Raw genomic sequence first — 26,897 nt, 5'->3', positions numbered from 1 at the left:
TTGTTTATTGGTCTGTAAAACATTGCACCAACCACACTGGAGTCCCACTGCGAGTGCTGCTCTCAAACATGGGATGCATTAGTTAACATTCAAAAGCAGCTGGAAATTGCCCTGACTACCATCAAATGATTGGAAGCTGTTGCGAATGGGAGTGCTTGGGAGCTCCCAATAGTCATGCACCAGAGATATCAAAGGTACCTCAAGTACTGTTCTTGCCTGTGGATACTATGAACTGCAGGATCCATCACTACTCATTCAGCTGACTGTGAGTGGTACGTCAGTGTTAGGGCTCAGCATCCTGTACAGGATGGCAGGTCGCGAGTTGCCAAAGGACTTGAAAGCCAAGTTGAACAGAATGGGTAGCATCTTGAAAAGAAGTTCAACAAAAATGAAGGGGGTAGAGGCTTAATAGAATGCAGTCAAACTAAATTGGTAATACTGAGAGAATTAGATTAGACCAAAAGAAAATAAATAATGTTGAGTCACAGACAGGCACAACAAAATGACTGCTAAACATATAAACTTTCAGCCAGAAGGTCCTTCTTCTGAAACAGGCAGCATACACACACAAATTCATGCAAATGCAGCTCACATATACATGACCACTATCTGTGGCTGCCAAGGCCAGAATGCGAGCAACTGTGCATCATAGGAGAAGCAATCTGGATGGTGGGGATAAGGAGGAGGCTAGGCAGGAAGGGGGAGGCATAGCAGGGTACACATTCTCTGCCATGGTTTCAATGGCCTCTTGTTGTCCTCTGATGAGGAATGTCTCACTCACATCCTCCCCACCCTTCCCAAAGTGGCCAAGAAACAGCTGGACCACTCAGTTGCTGATCACGCTACCTGGCATAATTAAAATGATTACTGTTTAACAGCCTATTCCACCTGGGTCCTTCCTACCAACACCAGCTTTTCTGAACTGCAATATATCCTAACTTCCCACAACCCTCCTGACCTCAACCTTCATCAGTCATTGTCCTTCATTCACCTATCCCCTTACCTGTTCCCACTCCACAGCCTTCTATTCCACAAGTGCACCCACAGTTTTTCTACTTCTCTCCATCCGCCCCACCCCCTCCTCCTCCGCTCTCTGTCTAACCTCCTAACTTTACCTAGCTGCCCTACCCTCTCTCTACCTCATCCCTGTATGCTCCCGCACACAGCACATTACTGTCCCCTACCCGTACCCACTTTTATTCTCCTCCCCGCTCCAGCCTCCTCCTTACCTCCACCATCCCGATTGCTTCTCCCATCTTGCGCAGTTGCTCACAGTCTTGACTCGGAAGCCACAAACAGTGGTCGTGTGTGTGAGCTGCAATTGCGTGAATATGTGTGTGTGTGTGTGTGTGTGTGTGTGTGTGTGTGTGTGTGTGTGTGTGTGTGTGTGTGTAGTCTATTTCAGAAGGCCTTCTGGCCAAAAGCTTACATGCTTAGTAGTCTTTTTGTTGTGCTCATCTGCAGCTCAGCATCTCCACTATATGATGAGTAGTAATCTATTCTTTTCATAATATTGTCATTATTCCACCATGGCTTTTCCACCGTTAGAAAATAAATAATAAATGACAAAGGCATAAGTAAAGGGACATAAAGTACAGACTGGCGATAGTTAAAAAGCTTTCAGGCAATGAAAAATTTTTTAGCATCAAATATAAAATTAAGCATATCAGAATGTCTTTTCTGAAAGTTTGTGTATGTAGTGCAGCCTTGTATGGAAGTGAAAAATGGGTGATAAATAGTTCAGACAATAAGAGAAGAAAAGCTTTTGAAATATGGTTGGTACTACAGAAATATGATGAAGAATGGATGGGTAAATCAGATAACTACTGAACAGGACTGAATTAATGAGGTTGTAAAGTAGCAGACCAGGAAACAATGTAATGAAGTGATCAATGCCAGAAATGATGCACATTCCAATACAGAGGCTGCACATAGAACACACACGTTGTAAACTACTGCTAACATTCCCATCTTGGTTTCACTTTAACATGGGTTTATAATAGTCATGCTTAAATAGACTTCCTATCAGAATTGAAATTATCTTTATTTTATGTAAACCTACTTTTGCAATTCCTGAAAACACACTAATAAATTATTTATTTTTGATACAGTTGTTACATATTATTAATTACTAGACCAAGAGTCAATGTAATATTAGCACCAAACTTTATTTTATAATTAAAAACCAAATCAATGTTTTCTGTTATTTTGTTTACAAATGACATATTTGGTAAAATTTCATACAGAAAGCCACATTATGTAAACCATATTTCCATTTTTTGTAGAGCATATGTTTGTACCTAGATTCGTGTAAAAGCTTAATTTTTAATTATAAGTTTTATAATAACATGTAGTATCTTGATTGGTGACTCTTATTTACAGTCCGTTGGATGAGCCCAACGAGGCAATCCCATCCAGCCTATTTTCAGTTTACCTTGAAGACAGTATGCAAAAACTTTTACAAGATTGGAGTATTTTTATGAGATCTTATAAAACAATGAAGATGAAACCAAAGTCAAGTGTACCATACTTCTTTTGTTAGACTACTCTTATGTTTCTTTATGTATGATGAAGCTATTTGGCATAAACAGCGGTGAGAAATGATCACCGATAATCGTCCTTATAACAACAGAGGAAGTCTAAGCTAAGTAGCTTTCTGCAAAGGCAATGAACAGTACCATATTCTGTGCAATATTTCGAAAGCCAGTTAGAAGCCAAAGGCAAATTTCATTTTTCATCACTATGTCTGAATATTTTGTAGCAGACTGTTAAAAGAAGAGAAACGAAATTTGTGGCACAGCTTGACTGAATGAAGGAAAAGGTTGACTCATCCTGAGGCATCAAGGAATAGTTAATTTGGTAACTGGGGCAAGGGTGACTGGAAATAATTCCTGGAACAGAGCAAGGTTTGGCTACAGTAAACAGTTGCAAGAACAGTAGTTGGAGCAGTTATGCATAGATGAAGACTCTTGCACATGACAGAATAGCTTTGAAAACAGTATTAGGACTGAAAATAGCAACAACACACTGTTTGGATGAAACTGACACGTTCAAGAAAATCAGTAATGAGGCACTGTATCAAATAATAATTCCAGACAAAAAAAATCTACGAAAATGGCCAACAAATATTTTCACAAATAATTTATTCCTATTACTACCAATAAAACTAATGAAATGTGTGTTTATCAACTAACATTCTCGTTTCATTACAAGGTTTATTTATTTAAAAAAAATGATGAAAATAAAACATTTGCTAATACCAATAACTATGCAATTTGAGACTTGTAACTGGTTTACTGCCTTTTTAACCAGAGAGATTTAAAATGACCTTCCTTAACTCCTGACAGATTCTCAAAGTGATCCCTATTTTGTCTTTTTTTTCCATTTCTGTAAGCACGAGGGAGACACATTTTTGGAGACAAGAAATTAATCACCCATCACCATAGAAAGCAAAAGACAAAACGAAAAGGTTCTACTATAAATAAAACAAAATTCAAAAACAAAATGTTAACATACATGCGATCTTCCATGGTACCAAAATAACTGTCTTCCTCGTCGGAATCACTGAAGACACCACCATAGAGCCCTCTCAAAATAGGTGAGTACTCAGCCATTTGTGGACGCCTTCCTTATCTAATATGATACAAAAATCATTAACAAAACATAAAAACCAAATAAATGTCAGCTGAACTGCAATTATGTTTTACTTAGGTCTCTCCTTTTTTAATTTCAAGAATCAATAGCATCCTCCTGACTTTGGTAATTAAAAATACTAATGACAGCACGATGTGTCTGAAAACTTTTTATTTTATTCTGGATACATCGGTTTTTATACAAGTGGAATTCGTGGCAGTTTTTGAAAAAAAAAAACACGCGCTTTTTATCCCTTTTTAAAAGTGGCTTATTAATGTGGACATGTGTTCCGCCTGTCAAGTGTACTTAGCTAACTGAAAGAATAGGAAAGACACTTACATCTTGTCTTCTTCTAAAAAGTAGTCGTCTTCGTACTCGAGCATCGTCTGTGCTAAATACATTGGTACTTATGTTTATTACTGTCACCTTGTTGTTTGTTTGCCTGTTTACGTTGCTTTTTTTTGTACCTCTCTCTACCGCATGTTAGACGTCAAAACTATACCAGAGGGTTTACATAACACGAGCATTTTGACGAATGTATCAGAAGTGCCTTAACTTGATAACGAGTTCACGAAATGAAAGGATCCAGTGACGATTAACTTAACAAAAATCAGAACACACAGTAAAACACAAACTATTCATACGACCACGAACTGAAGTCGTCAAGCGGCAACTGGTGACAGGTGGTGGCATACTTATCACTTATCAGTCTCTGGCTTCCGGATTAACTCGTTTCCTGCGCGGTTATTGCACGCACTTCAACATAGAAAACATACCTTACGAAAGAATATGACATCATTAATGTTACCAATAACGCGTAGACGCGTTTATAATTATGATGTTAACATGCAAAGTAAACGAGAATTCTGTAACTAATTTTAAAACGTTTCGTTTACCAGGAGTTTTTGGGCAGCCGTATTAAAGACATTGGGAAACACCGCTGTGTTGATTTGGGAACTAGAGCTATTCACTATGTTTACTCGTCAGCTTTAAGTTCCTGTTTGTGAATCAAACGAAAATAGACACTGTCCCTACAGTAGCTATATTTCCACAGCTGTAGAATGTCAATTTCTGTCTCGCTATTTGAAGGATATTTAGAGAATCATTATCTCGGGTACTATGAAAAGCAATTCTGCAGCTTCCATCGTAAATTATGTCTACGGATAATACGAAAGAGATTAACACGCAAATGGACATACACAATACCAGTATTTTTCGCACTAGTCCGCGCGTGAGCGGAATATGAAGAGAGACGACTGTTTAAGGTATGAAACACAGTCCTTCGAACATTCTGGCTCTGGTACTTAACTGCTAGTTATACATCGCACCCATATTAATGTCATGTTCCAATTATTCTTTCCATACAACACAAGGCTTTAAATCTTGTTACAGTATACTACGTTATTTTCAAACCCTCTAACTAATAATCATTGTTATACTTTTTATGTAGCTCTAACGTTGACTGATTTGTTACTGTCTATTTTCTACGCAGGAGTACGGAAAAAATTCGTTTAGAGGAAACAAGAAGACCGTACGAAACATGAGTACAAGTCTACAGATGGTCAGATATTTGCTTAGGCCGGTATTACACTATCAAATTTCTTTGTCCAATATCTTTGTCCAATATCTTTGTCAAAGATATTTGATAGTGTAATAGGGATCTTTGACAAATGTCGTCCAATATTTGATCAAATCTAGGCCGAGGCCGTATATTTGATCAAAGAAATCGCTTGTCTTCTGTTCACTGCAATGCGATATGTTACCACGCGGAGCGCTAGCATCGCTGCAGCGTTCTGTCGTCTGTAGTGTTTTTATAACCATTGCCGGTAAATACAATTGGTGTGTGCCGACAACTACAGAATTAATAGAGATGTCTGAAGCTTATCAGGCGCTTTACAACGTGAGGCACCCTGAATAAAAAATAGATTAAGAAGATTGGAGACCTAACCTGACCTAACCTAACCTAACATAACATAACCCTCTCCTGTAGCAAGGAATCGGAGTGTTATAGTGAGCCTGTCTTCTGAAGATGTAGCAGTTCTTAAGTGAAAATTGTGCTTTGTGATATGAGGATACACTTCATTGAGCACATACAGAAATGTATGCTCATCCATTCTTAAGTAATTGATGTACGACTTGACGTCTTCCACTGTAAGCTCACGTAACAAGTTTTGTTGAATGCTTTTATCGTGTCGTCGTAAAACCCACGGCTTCACCCAGATTAGATTAGTTTTTCGTTCCATAGATCCGTGCTGAGGAGATCCTCGTGGATGTGGAACATGTCGATTTTTTTTAAGCTGAAATAAAAATACTAATAGTATGAATAAATACATCATTTGTTTCTATTAAAAATTTCGCCAGTGGAGTAGAAGGAGTTTGCCAGTAGTAAGTCTTTCAGGCTCCTTTTAAACTGATCTTTATTTCTAACTAAATTTTTTATGTTTCCTGGCAAATTATTGAAGATGAGTGTTCCTGAGTAGTGGACCCCTTTTTGAACTGAAGTAAGTGTTTTTAAGTCCTTGTGCAGATCATTTTTGTTCCTGGTATTGTATGTATGAACTGAGTTGTTTGTTGGAAAAAGAGATATATTATTTACGACAAATTTTATTAAGAAGTAAATATACTGAGAGGCAGTAGTTAACCTGCGAGCCGGAAGTATAGTGAGACTGTCATTTGGGCCTACGAGAGTTATAGTTTTTTTTGTTTGTTTCTCATGCCTAGATAACTGTACAAACATATCGTTGCATGTATTGTAATAATCATTACATATAATGATCCACATGCAACAATATCTCTACGGAAGTATCTAGGCATGAAATACAAAACAAAAAAGCTAACCTGCAAATCTCGTACGTCCAAACGACAGTCTCACTGTACTTCTGGCCCGCCAACAGTTTCATTTTCTTTCTTATTTTCCCCCGTACCAATGCAAGAATCTGAAGTACCCAGTTCTTTGAAGAGGTTTCTGCAGGAGGTCCGTGAATTTACTCCACAAATAATACGTATTACACGCTTTTGGACCTTGGAAACTTTTGTTTGACTTCAAGATTTACCCCAAAATATTATCCCATATGACAATGAAAGTATGCAAGCTTTTTCATTTTTATGTTGCCTATGTCTGCTAACACTCGAATTGCAAATACAGATTTGTTAAGGCGTTCTGCAGTTCTGTGGTGTGCTCCTCCCAACTGAATTTATTATCAAGTTGTAATCCCAGGACTTTTAAGACTGTCAACCTCGTGTGTATGGTTCCATTTTCTCCCCCCACTTCTTTTCCGCATGTGCACACAATGCAATTGGAGTACGTAGAACTGCTGCGGTTAATAACAAGTTGTTGTCAGCCATCTTGAACTTTGACGAAAAATTTGATGACAGTGTAATACCCCTCGTAGCGCTACGTCAAAGATCTTTGTCCAATATATTGGACGGAATATTGGATCACATCTTTGATCAAATCTTTGACAAAGAAATTTGATAGTGTAATACCGGCCTTAGTCTAGTTATTGACCAACAGATGGCAGTGTAAGTAAAAAAACAACCCGACAAGTTAGAGGAGGAGCGTCTTTGAAATATATCGATTTAAAAATATGGTGGGACACTATAACTTCAACTATCGAACTTACATGAAAGTGATAACTTTTATATGGAGAAATTATTATTTTAATACAATAAAGTTATTAAAAGCTGTTCTCTGTAAATCGAGTACGAAATGTCAAATATCGATACTTTCGATGATTATCGCTACTACCATTCGTTATCGATACAGTCGATAGCTATCGATTACATTATCAGTAGGATGTGAAACGTCAAACTCAAAACTACTCGGCGCCGAGCGTGGTCAAACGTCACTATGAAGCGTGTAACATGGCTGTAAACAACAGCGATGAGGACCACGAAGGAGACTCGGATGCGGAGCGAATAGTGTATGAAAAGTTTGTTGCGTTGAACCAGAACTTGATCGACTGTGGAATACACATAGACGAATTAAGAAACTTGACGTATAGGAAAACTAGGACGAAAAGTGATGGTGGCTCTGCACTACTTAGACCTCACAGTTTGTTTATTTTAGTAACACTTGTTGCTGTTGCGTGTGTTAGTATTGTACTGAAAATACCATTTGTAGAATACATCGTGCAGAGTGCCATCGGTATACGATGTATTTTACCCAACAATTATTTTGTTTGGGAAGCTACTAGACCTATCACAGACTGTGAAATGTGTAAGGATGTGAAGGAAGTGCTTGTATTTCACAATATTACTAGAGAAAAATTTAAGAACTATGCGTACAGTTCCAGACCGATGTTAATGAAAGGTGCTGCCTCAAAATGGCCTGCAATGCGTACGTTTGATTTTCATTTTTTAAGAGACTTATATCAAAGAATTGATGGTGCTTACGAAAGTGTAGAGGATGAGTGCCAGATTTTAACTTTCAAGACTGAATTCAAAACATTAGAAGAAGTATTTTCTATGCCTGAGTCAAGAGTCAAACTAGAAGTAGGCGAGAAGCCGTGGTATGTTGGTTGGTAAGTAAATATTTCCACCAATAACTAATGTTTAAGTTGTTAAAGGTGCGCTTGCAGGCTTCATAATGTTTATATTATTTTTTTAGTTAAATTCTACACCAAAAGCAGCAGTGTATGATGCGTCAAGTGAACAGAATCATTGAACGTCGGTACGCGATCATTTATTACCTTTATACTTGAAAAGATGTTCTAATTTAATATTTGTAGTGAGATAAGCTATGTTGTGATCTAAATTATGAATCAGTCGTTTGACGTATAGTGGGTATTAACGTATCCAAAGGTCTCTAATGTTTTCGATGCATTATTGCAGGACCATGCATTATTGCAGGACCGGCATTGATCTAAATAATTACGCGTCCTCTAAGTATCTCCTGTCATAGAATAATTCAACAGTAAAGTTGTTAAGTATATGATGAAATAAAATTGTGTTGTGCCATTTCTCCATTAGAGAGACTGTGCGCCAGTGTAAATTACGGAGTGGCCGGTGTTTCTCAACTGCTTTCAAAAACCATTTCAATGCTTTCCCTGCAGCTTCGAAGTGGTTTCAATCCATAACACACACATAGCGTTTCATGCCTAGTGTAGTGCAATTCATATTTTCCATTTTTGAGAACAATACTGGAAAATTTTTCCTCGCTAAAAAGTTTATAGGCAGTGATGGTTTGATGGCAGTTTATAATGTGCGGGTGAGAAGTTGTTTCCGGTAATTTTTACTCATTTCAAGAATGCTTTCATGTCGACAGTTCATTTGTGGAAAGTACCGGCTGCTTGAATTCACGACGCGTGCTATTGTTGAGGTCAGACATCCACTCCGCCGCGTAGTATTGTTTGAAACAGAACAGATTAGCCAATTTGTTTACGCTGCCAGTCGTGAAATTTGCTTCGGTCACTGAAATTTTTCGAATATTCTAGTAATCGAAATGTCATCTATGTGTGCAACATACTACTGCTTGCGTACGTGCATTCGTTGCACTTTGGATTGTTTTGAGCATTAATTCCACAATCTACGTAAAATGTCTTTCTTTTTCTTTAGCAGTTTTCTCAGCGGTTATCTACAGGATAATTTCCAAAGCTGAGCGTTTATGCGAATCCGGCATCTCTGCGAAAGCATTATCGTCACAGCCCAATACAAAGACTGGACCTCACAATTATTGCTTAATGTTTCATACAATTCAAGGTAAATAAAAGGGCGTGGTGTGGATACTGGCAAACACTTGAATTTTAAGGGATAAAAATAAATTTTGATATCCATTATCTATTGAGGCCATACAAATTAACCGCACGCTCCAATAGCTTTTAGTGGCAGTCATTGAATGCATCTCATCTGCGCGTTTTTTTACACATCGGACTGGCATTCGCAGTCACCGAAACTGAAGTTAAAATAATAATTGTAATTATAGCTGCTCGTCTAACAATTGTTCAACTATGTGCGTATCCTTGGAGATTCTTAGCTGAAAACGGTGCTCTAGAAATCGCCAAAGGTTTCTTGCTTGTTAGAACTGAGCCTAGGAGTGCTCATTCTCCTATAATCCGGAATCATTGCTATTTAAATATATCACTATGTGTTGAAATTAGAATTTAACGCCAGCAAACATGACTTCAACCAGCAATTTACAAGTTGGTTATCCGCAAGATGTCAGCCAACTTTCAAATACGTTTCACGCAGACAGAAAATATTGATGTGTAGATGCATGAGATTTTTTTTGGGGGGGGAATATTGTTACTAACTTGGTACATCCTTAAATGTTATTGATAACGAACCATTGGAAACGACCAACGATTGATATCAGCAGGAGCGTGAAAACATTAGCGAAACACAATCCGAGGACTTTCTTGTTATTAATGCCTCCAAACAAACAAAACTTGCATATTTTAGACAAAAACTGGAAAATAGTAACGCACAAACAGTAAACGAATATGCCCATGGCTCGCGTTTTTCAGCAGACTGGAACTGATGATACTGGTTGTCGACTTCGTCCCATAACGTAGGCGCTACTTAATGTGACGCGTCAACTCGTGTTTAAGCAAACGGAACACTGATACTTCTTTCGTTTCTACATTGGGTTTTGATAGGAGGGTGGTGGTGACAAGACAGTGTAGCGTAGCGTGAAGTCTGTATTCTGCTGAAAGATTACGGTTTACTTGAAAGTTGGCGAAGCGGTATGTAACGTATCAGTCGAGCCTTTCAAATCAGTACTTGTCCCAAGCCTAAGAGCCACTTCGTATTACTGAATAAATCACGGTCCATATTAGAGGCGACCATGAAAAAATCGGCAATGTTTTTCCTAAACTCATCCGTAGATAAACTGTTATCTTTGAAACTGAGAGTAGGTGTAAATAGTAGTAGCAGTTGTCGCTGTCGTCTTTAGTCTGAAGAATGGTTTCATGCAAGTCTTTACGCCAGTCCATCCACCCTTCTTTTATTCAAGTTGTGCTGCCATTTTCCATCCCCTATGTCTAGGTATGGCACAGATCAATCTTGTGTTTGTTCGTCGGTGGTCTGAATTGTGCACTGTTACTTCTCGAATATTAAACATCTATGAGTGTCACAGTATATCGACAATTTTTACATTAGGACCGTCTAATGAAGGCTGAATGAAACATTGTTTTCGTGCCATATGCGTTCCACCATTATTCTTTGAAAGGCATCGTCAGTGGCTTTGAATATGTACATTTTTTTTGTTCATACTATTTAGTTTTCATTTACGATGTTGTATAAGTAGTTTAGTACGAGTATATAGGCTAAGCTGAAGGTTTATCTGAGTGTCGTTCACAATCAGCCGCGCGCTTGTTCTCGATCCGATGCGAATTAAAATCTCCTCTTAATTTTTATATTTGTCGACCTATCCTGTACCTCTTTCTTAATGTCGATGTAACCTAGTCAGTTTTTAAGGTCACTTCTTTGCAGTATTTTTATCGACGACTGTTAGATTAGGAACTTTCTTCGCAGTATATGTATATCCAATCCCAGATGCTTCCCACTCTTATTTGCTATTCGTCTGCGGCGCAATAATAGGCATATCGAACATGTCATAACCTAAATCCGATTATCTGTAGTAATGTTTACATGATGAGTAAAGTATGTGCACACCGTAGTTTGTAGCTAATTTACGTTTTTTTTCATATAGTTCAATAATTATCGCCCTGTATGTGGTGTATGTTCTTTCGGCCATGTCCGAAAGAAGACACCATTCTTGATCCTGCAGCCATCATAAATCAACACAAAAAGGAATGACCGACATTTAGCTGCCAGCCAGAGGTCCGTTCGGTGCACATGCACACCATGCTCGAACTGCTGCGGGATGAGAATAATGGGCAGGGACACTACGTCAGTAGTGTGTGGGTAAGTTAAGAAATTCGGTTGACGGGAGGCGTGCTAGGGTAGTCCGTGCAGTTGCGATGCCTACAGTGTCGGGATGGCTTAGTGGTAAGCCGGCACGGTAGCTCAGCGTGTTCGGTCAGAGGGTTAGCTCCCTCTGTAATAAAAAAACTGAGTTAATCGATCAACAACGAACTCAAACGGATGTCTTACGACGTCCGCCCCGAGCAGATGCAACGAACAATATCGAACAAAATGAGATTAAAAAAATAAAAATAAAAAGTGCTCAGAGCATCTGCCTAGCGAGCGGGAGTCCCGGATTCGAATCCCGGTCCGGGCACAAATTTTCAACTTTCCCCATTTATGTAAATCACTGCCCACTACGCAGCTGTGTGTCGGTCATTCCTTTGTATCTTGGCTAGTACACCTACTTTAATTTCGTTTTTGCATGACGGTCTTACACATCCTTGCAGACGAAGGAAGGGTCATTTCTTGTCCAGCTCTTGCCTGCATGGATTACGGGCCGTCAGTAATTACCTTACCAATGGGATATAGTACGAAATACGGTACGTACATTGTCACGTAGGGCTGATTATAAAAAGTCAACAGGTTACGTATCCTTGTACAAATCATGTGTAGTATACCGCAACGCAACTTAATCATGTATTTCGTGCGTTGCCTATTCAATTCATGCGTTTATGGGAGCGTTCATTTTTACAATTAATTACTTCAATATACAGGGTGATTCAAGAAGATATGCAAATATTTTAATACGTTGCTCTACAAGTAAAACTAAAGGAAAAAGTTCATAAACATAGGTCCGCAAATGTGTTGTTACGGAGTCACGGCTAATAAAAGATTTTGCATGAAATTTAGCAACTCCGCTAATATGAAGTCATCGCAAAACTGTACGAGGTTAAAGTAAAACACGATTTCCATTTAGTTTGTAGTTGCTGGTCTGGCGAATCTAATAAAACATGACCCAGACGTGTATCTGCAGTAGTTTCACAGAACATCCAGAGAAGCAAAGTAAATTTGTTCACTTTGCATTAAGAATGTAGAAACGTTTGTCACTGTTGGCAATCGTTATTGAGCTGTTTCTGTATTGTTCAGTGAAAGAACATCACAACAGTGTATTTAAGTGAAACCACACAGTAACTGTTGTAGTTAGATTATTTATGAAACGTGGATGCTTTAATTTACGACAGAGGAATACACAGACATGGTACTTGTCTATGGCAAATGTGATGGTAAAGCAACGGCTGCTGTTAACGAATATCGCTTACGTTATCCAACTCGGAGGATTCAGAATGCACGAACCATTAGTGGAGTATTTCGAATGTTACGGGAGACAGGTTTTACACCTAACATTCATGATCAGTAGGAGCGCTCGATACGTGAAGGCGATGATGAGGAAATTATGGATGCTGTTAAACGTAGGCCGGGTACCAGTACACGACTTATCTCTCAACGATTAGGCATTTCACAATCTAAGGCATGCCGTACTCTGAAGTACAATATTCTGTATCCTTACCATAAACAAAAAGTTTGTCATTACATCCGGGAGATCCTGCCCTTCGCTTGGAGTTGAGCAACTTGTTAAATACTAATCGGAAGGTACACAAACACGTTTTATTTACTGATGAGGCACAGTTTAGTCGAGATGGTATAAACCATTTACATAACGAGCACGTTTGCTCCAGACCAAACCCACATGCAACAGTGCAACGCAGTTCCCAGCAGCGATTGAGCATAAATGTGTGGTGTGGTGCAATCAACATTCACTTTATTTCCCAGGACGTCTAAATGGCGAGACGTACTTAACAATTCCTTGAAGGAGAAAAGAAATGCCCCTCTTGCTCGAAGATGTTCCACTTGCTACGACGATTGCAGATGCATTTTCAACATGACAGCGCGCCTTCACATTTCAGCAAAGCCGTTACTACACATTTAAATGAATATTTTCCCCAGAAATGGATTGGTCGTGGTGCTACACGTCTCTGGCTACCCAGATCGCCCGAATTAACACCAATGAATTTTTGTGTATGGGGAATGATGAAAGGCATACAGCGTGAGGCATTACTTGCTCCCATTATCAATGCAACAGACGAAATTAAGAGCAACCCTGTGAAACTGAAAGGAGCAGCAAAATCTATTCATACACGTGCAGCTAAATGCACTGAACTCGGTGGAGACATTTTTGTACATTTATTGTGAATGTATTGTGAAATTGTAAGTACTCTGTACAACTTCCGTAACACTGAGCTTTGTTTTTTCCGGTTTAACATGAAGTCACGTGTGCGATGGTATTAATAAAAGCACAATATCTGACACATTCATACAGTTTCAGTTAACGTTATTACCATCAGTTATCAAAATTAAATTATTTACAACTTCTGTTGAAAACTTCGTGCAGTTGTCTGGAATTAAAAGCAAATTGGGCTAAGTAGTTACTAGATTAAAAAGTTTACGAAATTACTTTTTGCTCTCTGGATGTTCTGGAAAAATACTGCAGATATACGTCTGGGACATGTTTTATTAGATTCACAAGATCAATAACAACAAAATAAATGGAAATCGTGGATTACTTTAACCTCGTACAGTTTTGCGATGACTTCATATTAGGGAAGTTGCTTCAGGCGAAATCTTTTATTGGCCGTAACCAAGCATTTGCGGACCTATATTTATATGAACTTTTTTCTTTAGTTTTACTTGTAGAATGACATATTAAAATGTTTGCGTATCTTCCTGACTCACCCTGTATAATTTCTGTAATTTGATCAGGATGTGGCTTAACATGGAAGATGGGGTGATCACCTGTCAGAGCGAGTGTTACACAGTGAGAACTCTTCTCCTCCTGTAACCGCAGTCTGTACAAGATGAAAATCTGCCCTGCAGCAGCCGCTGTTGGGTACAGAAGTTTCGTGTTCGAATAGAGATTGAAAAAAAAAAAAAAGTGTCAGCGCGTTGTTGTTGGATGAGCGGCGACCACAAAATTCTTAGTCTAGAGTCTTCATAGTGTCAAGAAAGTGGCCAGTCAGCAGATACCACAACGTCTGATGCAGAGCACAGAACGTCATGGTCCTGACAACCACTGCTTGTCAGTTACAGGGGATTATTTATTTATTTTATTTCTTTATTGCAAATTTAAAGATATGTTACCTGCTCTTTTAAAACGGGCCGTACGTTTGTCATCTTTTTGTAGTTTTTGAATTTTCTTATATGCAACATTTGAAACAGTAATTTGAGCTTGAAATACGAATAAAATTTTGTTGTTTGAAGAAGGATGCAAAAAGATGATAGCATAGCTGTTGACCGCCAGTCACAAAAAAAATAGTCTATGGTTAGTAGTGGAGAAATAGTACTGGTAACCCTGTGTGCTAATATTACGTACTCATCCGTGTATAACATTAGTGCTTTCTTGGGTGGATTGCTAGCACCTTACTGTAGGATTCGCTTACCTTAACTATTATTTGACATTTGTACAGTTTGTCAGTGCATTTAGGCACGCTATGTCTGATTCATAATTCTAGATGTCTTATTTACTGTTACATCTCATCGTCTTCTTCCTCTTGTTCCTCTGTTGCCTTGTGGCACTGTTTTCGCTGTCACTGTGGGTGTCTCTGTCAACTCTGTGGAGATTGTTGTTACGTTTCTTATAGGCGTGTCTGTTATGTCGTATCCACGTCTACTCTTTGTACTGTTTCTGAAATACTGTCGGTTAATGCATTTAGTTGCGCCCATTCTTCTTCATCTCTTATTGCTGTGTATATATGTATGTATGTTTCTGTATAGTGTAAGGGTAGTATATGCCTGTTGTTCGTGTACTGAACGCAAAAGAAGACAGTGTGTTCTGGGAAACCTCATTCCTGCATGTGCATGTAGGAGTCAGTCTCAAATTCACGCGGGTTTAGGATAAGGACCGTGTTCATTTATGAAATATACCATGCCGCGGCAGCGATCGATGTTTCGTTCTCAACAGCTCCTCTGGCGACACAGGCTTTTCATTTTCAATTGTGTCGTTTGCTCAGAGTCTCTCTGTGCCCTTCAGAGCCTCCGTGTGCTGTACAACGTCCATCGTTTAGTGCAACGGGTCCAGGAAAGCTGTCACTTGCTCACTCTTGGTGGAGCCAATGTGATGTTTGTGTGGGTCCCCTGTTCACGGCGGTCTGACGGGAAACAAGGCCGCTGGCACTGCTGCCAAGGCTGCAGTCCTCGTACTTCGGCCCGCTAGTTCTTCCATTCCCTCCGATGATTGTGTTGCCGTCTGTCAGCAGGTGGTGTCAGTTTGGCACCAGCACTGGTCCTCCCTTCATGGGGACAACTCAGGGGAATTAAACCTCTCCCAGCTGTTTGGCCGACCTTCTCTCGGACCTCTCGCCATGAGATCATTCATCTAGGTTGTATACTGGGCATTGTCTTTTTAGCCATCGCCTCCACCCCTTTGTGCTCATTGTCCTGAACCTTTAATGGTTGCCATTTCCTCACGGAATGCCCTTTCTTTATCCTTTTACGTTCTCTCACCGGTTTGTCATCTAAGTTTTCAGCCGTTTTATCGAAAGACGCGCGGGCTGTCGACCGCGTTTTGCTTTCTATCCGTCGTGGCAGTATGTCGAAGGACATTTAATTTTCAGCTCAAGACCTGCGTTGTCTCTATGGTGTATTTTATGGACCATTCTCAAAGTTCCTGTTTTCAGCAGTCTTTCTTTCCGCCGATTGGTCTTAACGTGTAGTCGCTTTCAACTCCTTTTTAGTCATCATGTTCTACGGTTTCGACATGGGCGCGTGTGACCATAGTTGCTTTTGCGCCCTAAAACAAAACAAAATTAAAAACAATCAACCGCCCCCTTACGTCAGGGAGAAGTCATTCAGCTTATGTCCCTTAACGACAACTTTTAAGGCGACGTGTCGTCTGTATAGGTACACCAGTGTGTTCCTTATCTAGTCTCCTCATCTTGAACCATAACCTTGCAGCCCTGAAGGCTCCAGATAACCTAAGTTGGACACTTCCTTGCCCTTGTCTAACATGTTTTGTTGGTGACGTGGATCCCGAACCACAGTGCAAATTAGCATTTTTCACATTAACATTGCCAGAGAATAACGACATGGTGGTGACGACTATTTTAGAGGCGCGACAAAATTGTTATCGACTCAGTAGTTAAGACTGCGACTCTCCGCTGTCACTTCCTCTCGATTCTCGACATATACCGGGGCCATGAAGTGGTTTACACCGATGGCTGATGGTCACGTTGGCATTGCCTGTGTTCATGGAGGACATATAGAACAGCACTCCTTACCAGATGGCTGGAGTTTCTTCATTGCAGAGCTGGCGGCCATATCTCGTGCTCTTCAGAGCACATCCGCTCATGCCCAGGCGAGTCTTTTCTCCTGTGTACTGACTCCTTGAGAGGCCTACAAGCTGTCGGTCAGTGCTACCCTCGTCATCCTTTGGTAGCGACCATCCAGGACTCCATCCATGCCCTGGAACGGTCCAGTCGTTCAGTGGTGTTTGTCGGGACCCCAGGTCACGTCGGAATCGCAGGCAACGAACTTGCCGACGGGCTGGCCAAACAGGCTACGTGGAAACCGCTTATAGAGACCTGCGTTCAGTATTACGCGGCTTTGGGAGACGGAATGGCATAACCTCAGTACGCACAAGAAGCTGCGTGCCCTTAAGGGAACTACGAATGTGTGGAAGACTATTGCGCGCCTCTCGCAGGGATTCTGTGGTTCTCTGTCGGCTCCGCATTGGCGTTACTCATTTGCTCCAAGTTTTAGCACATGTCCTTTGTCACTGTGTGTCCTCCACCGTAGTGCTTTCAGGGTGGAGGTTTTAATGTGTTGCAGAGTGACTGGCTTTTCCTTTTTATCCACCTGGTCAGCCATCCATGGTAACCTGCTTTCTTGTTTTAACCTCTTCTACCTGTTTCTTGCGTCTTTGTGGTTTTCTTGACCCCTTTTGTCCAATTAAATCGACTGGAGCCTTTTCGGAACAGCCTAGTTTAGTGTCTGTGTGCAGAGGCTGGTGAACCACCACTCTGGATTCGGCGACGTATCCTTTTGGCTAGACAGGCGCTGAAAATCTCCGTGTCACCCCAGTCGTTGGCATTTAGTTCAGTGATTCAACCCGCCTTCGAACGACTATTCAGGAATCGGCCCCAGGCGACCCAGCCATTTGGTATACATGCTATGGCCTGCCTCAAGGATCTGGATCTCTCGAGCATAAAAACACACACAGGGATGGAACGCACTGCCGCTTTGGTGTCTTCGGAGGCCCAAGGTGATCTTAAGCTTGACACAGTACCCGAAAAATTGTACTCCAGATATGGTTTTCACAAATGTGTTTTCGTCTATTTTAAGTATGTACCATAGTTTTATCGTTATTTATACAGATGGATCCCAGCAGGGGAATGCTCTCGGTTGTTCTGTGGTTTTCCCTGATAGGGTTTTTAAAGTGCGTCTTCCAGGACAATTTACAAATTATGATGTGGAGTTATATGGCATTCTAATGACACTGGAGAGGGTTCACAGACATCACCGTACGAGTTTTATTGTCCGTTCCGACTCTTAGTGCACTGTAAGTGCGTCACCAAATGTATCCGGTAGACACGCTGATTCAGCTCATCCATGACAGCGACTCCAACGCCGTGGCAACGGGGTGATCTTTTGCTGGGTACCTGGCTACGTTGGGTTACAGGGTAATGACATGGCTGATAAATCTGCCAAGGAAACATGTTGGGATGGTGCTGTCCATCAATGCCCCATCCCGTTGCACGCCATATCACATTTTCTGACAGTTGCATCATGCGTCAGTGGGAGACTGAATAGTTGCAGGTGTCGGACAACAAACTGCGGTCACTCAAACCGGCCACAAAAACTTGGCGGACTTCGTGTCAGCCTCGCCGCTGGAAGGAGGTTTCGCTTACCAGACTGCGTATCGGGCATAGCCCTTTCACACATAGCTTCCTCCTCCGGGGGGGGGGGGGGGGGGGGGGAGGATCCACCTTTCTGTGTAGTTTGTGGCGTGCCGCTTTCAGTTCAGCGTATTGTGGCTTCGTGTGTTCTGTATACTGATAATAGGGAAGCCCTTGGTCTCGCTGGAGATCTGCCCACCGACCTCGCAGATACCGATACCAGTGTTAACAGAGTGGTGAAATTTTGTGAACTATCAGGGCTCATCCCTAAACTGGTGGAGAAGGGCGGCACACTTCAGTACGTTATAAACTGCTCTGCCTGTGGGGATAGCCTTCGTCCCCACCCATGAGATTTCATGTTGACTTTTCGTCAGGGCGCTGATGACCGTGATGTCGAGCGCCCCCTCAACCCAACTCATCATCATCACATCTTTTGTCCATTTAAGTGTTGTTTGCCCTTCAGTCGTTGTTGTGGTTTTTCCTTTCATTCTGTTTTGTATTGTGTCATTGTCTCATTCCCACCCTTGTGGCATTGTTTCCTTCGGAACAAGGGACCGATGACCTCGCAGTTTGGTCCCTTCCCCCTCCCCCTGGCGACAGGTGCCTTCCGCACTAGTCCGGTGACTAGCCTTCTTGTAGAAGCTGGAATCCCGCCCCTACGATTCCGCCGACAACAGTTGCTTGCGTCGTACATCGCCCGCATCCGTGCCTCGCCCGACCACCCAAACCGCAGGCTCCTTTTTCCATCTTCTGCACTCCCCTCCCCACGACGGCAGCCTAGGTCGGTTCTCCCGATCGCGGTCCGCGTTCGTTCCCTTCTCTCGTCGCTTGAGTCCTTTCCCCTTCCTCGATCCTTCCGGCCCTCTTCTTCTACCCCTCCTTGGTCCCTCCCTCGCTTGCGGCTTTGCTTGGATTTGTCCTGCGACTCCAAGTCCTCTGTTCCACCTGCCAGTCTTCGTCAACAATTCCTGGCTCCTCTTGCCTCGTTTCGCGATGCAGATGTAGTCTGCACCGATGATTCTGTGGTCGATGGTCGCACTGGGTTTGCTTTCATCCACGGCGACTACGTTGAACAGCATCCCCTGCCTTGTGGGAGCAGTGTTTTCACTGTGGAGCTGGTTGCTCTTTATCGTGCACTCGCTCACCTTTTCTCCTTCCCTGGGGAGTCATTTGCCATATGCAGCGACTCCCTGAGTAGATTGCAAGCACTCGACCAGTGTTTTTCTCGGGACCCTTTGGTGCGCGATATTCAAGATGCTGTTTCTGCTCTCGCCGAGTGTGGTCGTTCAGCGACGTTTGTGTGGACCTCGGGCCACATCGGCATTCCAGGAAACGAACGTGTCGATTGGTTGGCCAAGCAGGCCACCCCTGGAGCTTGGTCTCGTGGGAAGAGACCTCCAGTCAGCCCTCCATCGCAAGGTCCGCGATGTCTGGAGCTCTGAATGATCTGTCTTGAACACGCCAAATAAGCTCTGCATGGTAAAGTCGTCCACGGCCGTATGGCACTCATCCTTGAGGAGCACGCGTAGGGACTCAGTTGTTCTCTGCCGTCTCCGAATTGGACATCGCGGCTGCCCCACAGCTATTTCCTTCGCCGTGAGAACCCGGCCAAGTGTCGCTGTGATACAGGGCTGACAGTGGTCTATCTTCTGATGGACTGCCCCTTTTTAACCCCCTTGCGCCAGTCCTTTAATTTACCAGCTGCACTTTCTTTAATTCTAGGTGACCATGCCTCTATAGCTGACTCAGTTTTACGTTTTATCCGTGCAGCTGGGTTTTATCACTCACTCTAGTGTGGGCGCTCTCGCATGATTTCTCAGGCTACACCCACTCCAGCGACTTTTAATTGTGACGTGGATACCAAAATAGTGTCTTTTATGGTAACAAGTTGTGTTGGTACCTCTATCAACGCTTTCCAGCTGGAGGTTCTTCGTTTGTAGTTGAGTGGTTGACCTTTTACCTGATCCATCAACCACTGTAGTCCGTTTTACTCTAGTCAACTGTATGCTCTACTCCTTTTAAGTGTCCTCTATTTTATGTTATTGCGGTGTTCATTTTAGCTCTGTACCCCTTGGTGTTCCCTCCCTCTGGGTGCAGAGGTTACGCTTTTATTGTATAGGCCTTTTACGAGTATGTCTGTTTTTAACTGGGGACTGATGACCTCGATGTTTAGCCCCCATCAAACCCCAAAACCAACCCCCCAACCCCCCTCCCCCTCTTTTAAACAAACCAACTGAAATGTCACATTGCCCTCCCTCGCTCCCACAGAGGGTGGGGGATTATCTACTGGATGCGAACCATTGGACATGCAGGGGCGAGTAGCAGTTTTTTTTCCAATTAAAGATTTTTAAAAATGTCAAGTAGACAATTTCACAGCGCCTCTACAAATATCGCTTAAATTAGGTAACAGTTTAGTGGTCCTGGCGCGAAAATCCTTCCGTTGGGTAACGGATAGTTGCCGCCGCTCGGCTTTACTTCGCAAGTGAGGCGACGGCAGTGCCGGTGGAACGAACTACGCTGCTACTTGTCAGGCGCGGCGGCGGTGACCGGGGGCCCGCTTGCGGCGCGCACGAGTGTACGCGATATCCGGGCGTCGCATAAAGGGCAGCGGGGGACCGCATCCGCCGCCGCCTCCAATCCGGCGCCGGCTTCCGGCCGCCAGCCGCCCCCGCCGCCCCCGCCTCCCTGCCTCCGCGTGCCGCGGCCCACGTGGTCCACGCCTCGTCCGGCCACCGGCCGCAGCCACTGCACGCGCGCCGCGCCGCGCCGCGGGGGACACCACGCCACAACTTTGCAACAAGTGCATCGTTTCGCTTGTTCTTCAGAGTACGGTCGGACTGTTGATTACGTCACGCGGTGTCCTCGGGAAGCACACTAAAGAAAGTGGCGTATCTTAAAACTACAGTCATAGCAAAACATATGCAAGGTGTCCATAAAATCCCACTATCATTTCAAGTCTCACCTTCTCAGCAATCACAGGCTCTGTAGACCACGCGCTGCATCAACGATCTGCTTCCACCGCCTTCTATCTCTCGCAGCCTCTCTCCACCCTGCGGAAATTCCTAATGTTGCGATGCCCTTCTCTATGTCATCTTTCCATCTTGTACGAGGTCGGTCCAATGATCTTGCCTGGAGAGTTCCTTCAAATGCTTTCTTGGTGAATCTGTTGTTTTCCATTCTGGCCACATGTCCAGCCCATTGCAGGCTCCTACTTTTTAATTTCTGGATGATAGTGGGTTGCTTCATTAACTGATAAATTTCATTGTTCTTTCGATTTCTCCTATGCCACTTTCCAACACAGGTCCCCAGATTTTTCTCATTACTTTTCTTTCGAAAACATTCTGTTTTTCTCTTTCATTCTTTGTAAGCGTCCAGCTTTCTGCACCGTACAGTACTGTGGGGCAAATAATAGTGTTTTATATCTTCATCTTTGTGGTGATTGACAAAGCTTTACTTTTGAGTGGGCTAATTAGTGAGTACAGACATCTTGAAACTGTGGCTATTCTTTCATTTATATCCATTGTGTTGTGGACTGACAAGACAGCCAGTCCACAGTGACGGGTAACCGAAAGGCACGCGCTTAAACTCACGCAGGCTGGCGTGAGGTCTGAAACAGGATACGTAATGAATGCTATAAAGAAAAGTACGTAGCTGCTGGAATACTTAACTTTGGTGACATTGGTCTTGTTACTGTACATGCTTCATTAGATACATAGCAAAGGATAAATGGCGCCCTGCTAGGTCGTAGCAATTGACTTAGCTGAAGGCTATGCTAACTATCGGCTCGGCAAATGAGAGCGTAATTCTCAGTGAACTTTTCCTAGCAACGTCGGCTGTACAACTGGGGCGAGTGCTAGTCAGTCTCTCTAGACCTGCCGTGTGGCGGCGCTCGGTCTGCAATTACTGACAGTGGCGACACGCGGGTCCGTCTTATACTAGCGGACCGCGGCCGATTTAAAAGCTGCCACCTAGCAAGTGTGGTGTCTGGCGGTTACACCACACATTGTTATGATTTTTACTGTTGAAACGTGATCCAAGGTATTTAAACTGGAGAACTTTTCAGAATTTAGAATGTTGGTCAATTTCAAAGTAAGGTTTTGGGTTTATGACTCGACCTGTTTCCATATATTCGATTTTCTCTTGGTTAATCAAAAGCCCGATTTTGCTGGCACTGTACCTGAGAGATCTGTACATGTCTTTCAGCTCTTCTTCAGTTTCACTCAGCAACACTATATCATATGCATAAACCAGGAGTTTTACTTCACTGTGTTCGAATCGGAGACCATTGAATACATGTAAATTACTCTCCCGAACCACTTTCTCTAATGCAAGGTTGAAGAGGACACATGAAAGAGCGTCTCCCTGTCGTAAGCCTGTTTTCATTGGAAAGGTGAGGGATATGGATCCTCTGAACTTCACTGCTGCCTGAGAGCCATCCATGCACAGTTGTATCATCCTAATGATTTTACTTGGTATACCAAATTCTCGTAATGTGTTGTAGAGGCTACTTCTGTGGATGCTGTCGTAGGCTCGCTGGAAGTCAATGAAGAGACAGTGGATGTTTTTGTTAAATCCCCAGTATTTCTCAAAAATTTGTCGTATAGTAAACAAATTATCAGTTGTGGAACGGTTTGTTCGAAATCCCGCCTGGTAATCTTGAATAATGTTTCCTGCGTAAGGTTTAAGTTTTTCCAGAATGGTCATTGACAGGATTTTGTATGTTATGTTCAGCAAACTGATTCCTCTGTAATTTCCACCAGCTTGAGTTTCTTGTTGACAACTTGAGTCCTTTGCTTCGCGAGATCTGCGCCGCTCTCGAACCGTGCCATCAGCTCTTACCGATTGAAATAAGGACACATATGACCAGGCCACTGTTTCCAGACGTTTAGGGTCCAACCCATATGACCACGAGCCTAAGAGAGGTGCTGGAGCCCATGTCGGGCTGTTAGCAAAGGCACTCGCGTCGGTCGTCTGCTGCCATAGCTCATTAACGCCGAATTTCGCCGCGTTGTCGTAACGGATACGTTCGTCGTACGTCACACATCGGTTTCTGCGGTTATTTTATGCAGTTTTGCTTGTCAGTTAGCACTGACAACCTTATGCAAACGCCACTGCTCTCTTTCGTTAAGTAAGGCTGTCGACCCGTGCGTTGTCCGTGGTGAGAGGTAACGCCTGAAATTTGATACTCTCGGCATACTCTTAACACTGTGGATCTCGGTATATTGAATTCCCTAACAACTTCCTTAATGGGACGTCCCACGCGTCTAGCTGCAACTACTATTCCGCGTTCAAAGTCTGTAATTCCCGTCGTGCGCCCATAATCACGTCGGAAACCTTTTCAGATGGGTCATCTCAGTACAAATAACAGATCCATCAATGCCCTGCCCTTTTATATATCTGTATATAGTACTTGCGTATCGCTATCCCATGACTTTTGTCACCTCAGTGTATGATTTGCACAGACTCTTTTGTTTTTCTTTAATCGAATTTTTATGTTGTGCAGAAGTTGCAACACATTTTAAATTTTTCCACTTATTAAGGCAACAGAAGCATGGTCTTTTCGGGAAGTGCTTCTGGCAAAAAAAAAAAGGCGATCCTGGTAGCTGAGTCGGCCTGCCTTTTAAATTCTTGTGGTAATATTTCCATAGAAACTTTCTTCCCATAACCAAGAAGATTACAGTTTTCATACGTGTAGCTTTAAAAATGCACTATAAATACCTGTACTTAAAAAATGATTTATTTTTTAAGAAACTTCCCACCACTATTTTACCACTTAGCGGTTGAAATTCCACAGTTGCTAAAGCACTAAATTTCATTTTTGATCCAGAAACCAAAAACCGGTTTTCGTTTTCTAGCTTAAAAATTGCCTTAATAGCAACATATTTTCAAAAAAAAATTTTACCCCCGTAAGGTTGGGCGATGATGAGTCCAATAGTACTGATTAGATCACTGACTCGTGCACGAAGGGTAACAGTGTCGTTGACTTTTGTGTAAACGTGATCTTCGACGTAACCCTACAAAAAAAAAAAAAAAAAAAAAAAAAAAAAAAAAAAAAAAAAAAAAAAAAAAAGGCGTGAAATAGGTAGAGTGCGGGAGCCACCACGACCCATCCTGCTGTCAGGAAATGTCATTCAGCACATCCCACACGGTCAAAATCCAATATGGAGGTGCACCACCACTGATGGACAGCTGGAGCTGCGGTGGCAGCAGCTGTTTGTGTATGTCTAAATAAACAGTTTCCGTTTATCGTTTTCTCTGCGAGAGAAATGGACCTGTCATCCTATATCGCATTCGGCCACACCAAACGTTAAGCTCCGGGCTATCACGGATGTAAACGTTTTTTATGTGGGCAACCTTAGTTTAAGCTATGCACAGTTAAAAGGTATTTTGTGGTAAAATCTTCTAAAATGTTGTAGAATCCGCTTGTAGCTGCAAATCCTCATTTATTGTGAGCTCAAGATAAACCGGTTTCCCGATAACGAATCGCATCTTTAGGTTTATTTGGCTGGATTACTTTAATCCATTATAGAACGTTGGGAGATCGTATTGGTTTCTGGATTAATGTAATCCAGCTAAGCCGATCTGAAGATTAGATTTATTATCGCGAAACTGATTTACCTTGATATCTCAATAAATGAGCATTAGCAGTTACGAGCTGATCCCATAACTTTCTAGAAGATTTTACCACAAAATGTTTTAAAAAAATCTTTCAACTATCACGAACGTGTTCACCTGTGTCAAATTCCAATGCTGTGGCGATTCTTATTTCCAGAAATGTGAAACATTGCTTCATCTGGAGACAGGCACTTTTTCAGGTAGTCCTTACCAGTATCTATTGAGGATAGCACGGTAAACGCGAATGTGTACCACAGGAGACTATTGTTTGGCTGCAATGTTTGGACCATTTGCACTTTTTAGGCGGAAAGGCATAACAGTGTGTATGTAACATTTTCAGGACAGTTGGTCTTGGTTCCTTCCCGCAACTCGCCTGATGCAGGACGAATTGACTACTGCAGGCCGCAGTGAAATGCAGCTTACACTCTGCCAACACGTGCTTGAGACAAAGAAGTACGTAGAATAACTTCTGTGAGGTGTGGAAGGTAGAAGATGAGGTAATGGGGGAAATAAAGATGTGAGGACGAGTCTTAGGTCATGCTTGGGTAGATCAGTTTGTGTAGCACTTGCCCGCGAAAGGAAAAGGTCCCGAGTTCGGGTTTCTCTCCAGCACACAGTTTTAATCTGGCAAGAAAGTTTCAAAAACATTTTCGTGGAAAAAGTTGCCATTGACGATTTTAGTTTTCTATAAACCTGCTTCGCGTTTGCTCTTAATCGCCCCTTACTTGTAAGCAATATTCGTAAGGTTGCAGTGGCTCGTTCAAACCCTCTGCACAGGACTTTCCCGTGTGGGTACTGAACCAGCTGGCCACTATGTCAAGTATTAGATGAGGGGGTAGCCGCTGTGTCTGCGTTCGGGACTTGTAGGGTGGGCAGCCGGGCACGGAGGAACACTACCGGGATTTGCCCTGTTCCAAGATTTAACGAAGGACGCTTTTTAAGTACACTACTGGCCATTAAAATTGCTACACCAAGAAGAAATGTAGATGATAAACGAGTATTCATTGGACAAATATACTAGAACTGACATGTGATTAAATTTTCACGCAATTTGGGTGCATAGATCCTGAGAAATCGATTCCCAGAACAACCACCTCTGGCCGTAATAACGGCCTTGATACGCCTGGGCATTGAGGCAAACAGAGCTTGGATGGCGTGTACAGGTACAGCTGGCCATGCAGCTTCAGCACGATACCACAGTTCATCAAGAGTAGTGACTGGCGTATTGTGACGAGCCAGTTGCTCGGCCACCATTGACCAGACGTTTTCAGTTGGTGAGAGATCTGAAGAATTTGCTGGCCAGGGCAGCAGTCGAACATTTGCTGTTTCCAGAAAGGCCCATACAGGACCTGCAACATGTGGTCGTGCATTATCCTGCCGAAATGTAGGGTTTCGCAGGGATCGAACTAAGGGTAGAGCCACGGGTCGTAACACATCTGAAATGTAACGTCCACTGTTCAAAGTGCCGTCATTGCGAGCAAGACGTGACCGAAACGTGTAACCAATGGCACCCCATACCATCACGCCGGGTGATACGCCAGTATGGCGATGACGAATACACGCTTCCAATGTGCGTTCACCGCGATGTCGCCTAACACGGATGCGACCATCATGATGCTGTAAACAGAACCTGGATTCATCCGAAAAAATGACGTTTCGCCATTCGTGCACCCAGGTTCGTCGTTGAGTACACCATCGCAGGCGCTCCTGTCTGTGATGCAGCGTCAAGGGTAACCGCAGTCATGGTCTCCGAGCTGATAGTCCATGCTCCTGCAAACGTCGTCGAACTGTTCGTGCAGATGGTTGTTGTCTTTCAAACGTCCCCGTCTCTTGTCTCGGGGATCGAGATGTGGCTGCACGATCCGTTACAGCCATTCGGATAAGATGCCTGTC

At 42.7% G+C, this 26,897-nt stretch overlaps 2 protein-coding genes across 4 annotated transcripts in view; one reads left to right on the top strand and one right to left on the bottom strand.

Annotated features, from left to right (window-relative positions):
• LOC126473576 (PRKCA-binding protein) overlaps window positions 1-4,354 on the bottom strand; it is a 103,024-nt gene extending 98,670 nt beyond the window's left edge. Inside the window, exons 1-2 of one of the 3 annotated variants that reach the window (XM_050100718.1) lie at window positions 3,973-4,354; window positions 3,517-3,633 (exon numbers count right to left, since the gene is read on the bottom strand). In XM_050100718.1, coding sequence (XP_049956675.1) covers window positions 3,517-3,614 — 98 coding nt within the window. In that variant the 5' untranslated portion in view covers window positions 3,615-3,633; window positions 3,973-4,354. The remainder of the gene's footprint in view (window positions 1-3,516; window positions 3,634-3,972) is intronic. The other 2 variants (XM_050100719.1, XM_050100720.1) reach the window with 2 other exon arrangements.
• A 3,085-nt stretch (window positions 4,355-7,439) lies between these two features.
• Window positions 7,440-26,897, top strand: part of LOC126473575 (uncharacterized) — a 168,770-nt gene continuing 149,312 nt past the window's right edge. Inside the window, exon 1 of the mRNA XM_050100717.1 lies at window positions 7,440-8,156. Within this exon, the coding sequence (XP_049956674.1) occupies window positions 7,498-8,156 (659 nt within the window). The 5' untranslated portion in view covers window positions 7,440-7,497. The remainder of the gene's footprint in view (window positions 8,157-26,897) is intronic.

The sequence above is a fragment of the Schistocerca serialis genome, chromosome 4 (genome assembly GCF_023864345.2).
Source record: "Schistocerca serialis cubense isolate TAMUIC-IGC-003099 chromosome 4, iqSchSeri2.2, whole genome shotgun sequence".
NCBI lineage: Eukaryota > Metazoa > Arthropoda > Insecta > Orthoptera > Acrididae > Schistocerca > Schistocerca serialis.
Note: the sequence above shows the minus strand (reverse complement) of the source record. Positions and strands in the feature narration are given on the sequence as shown.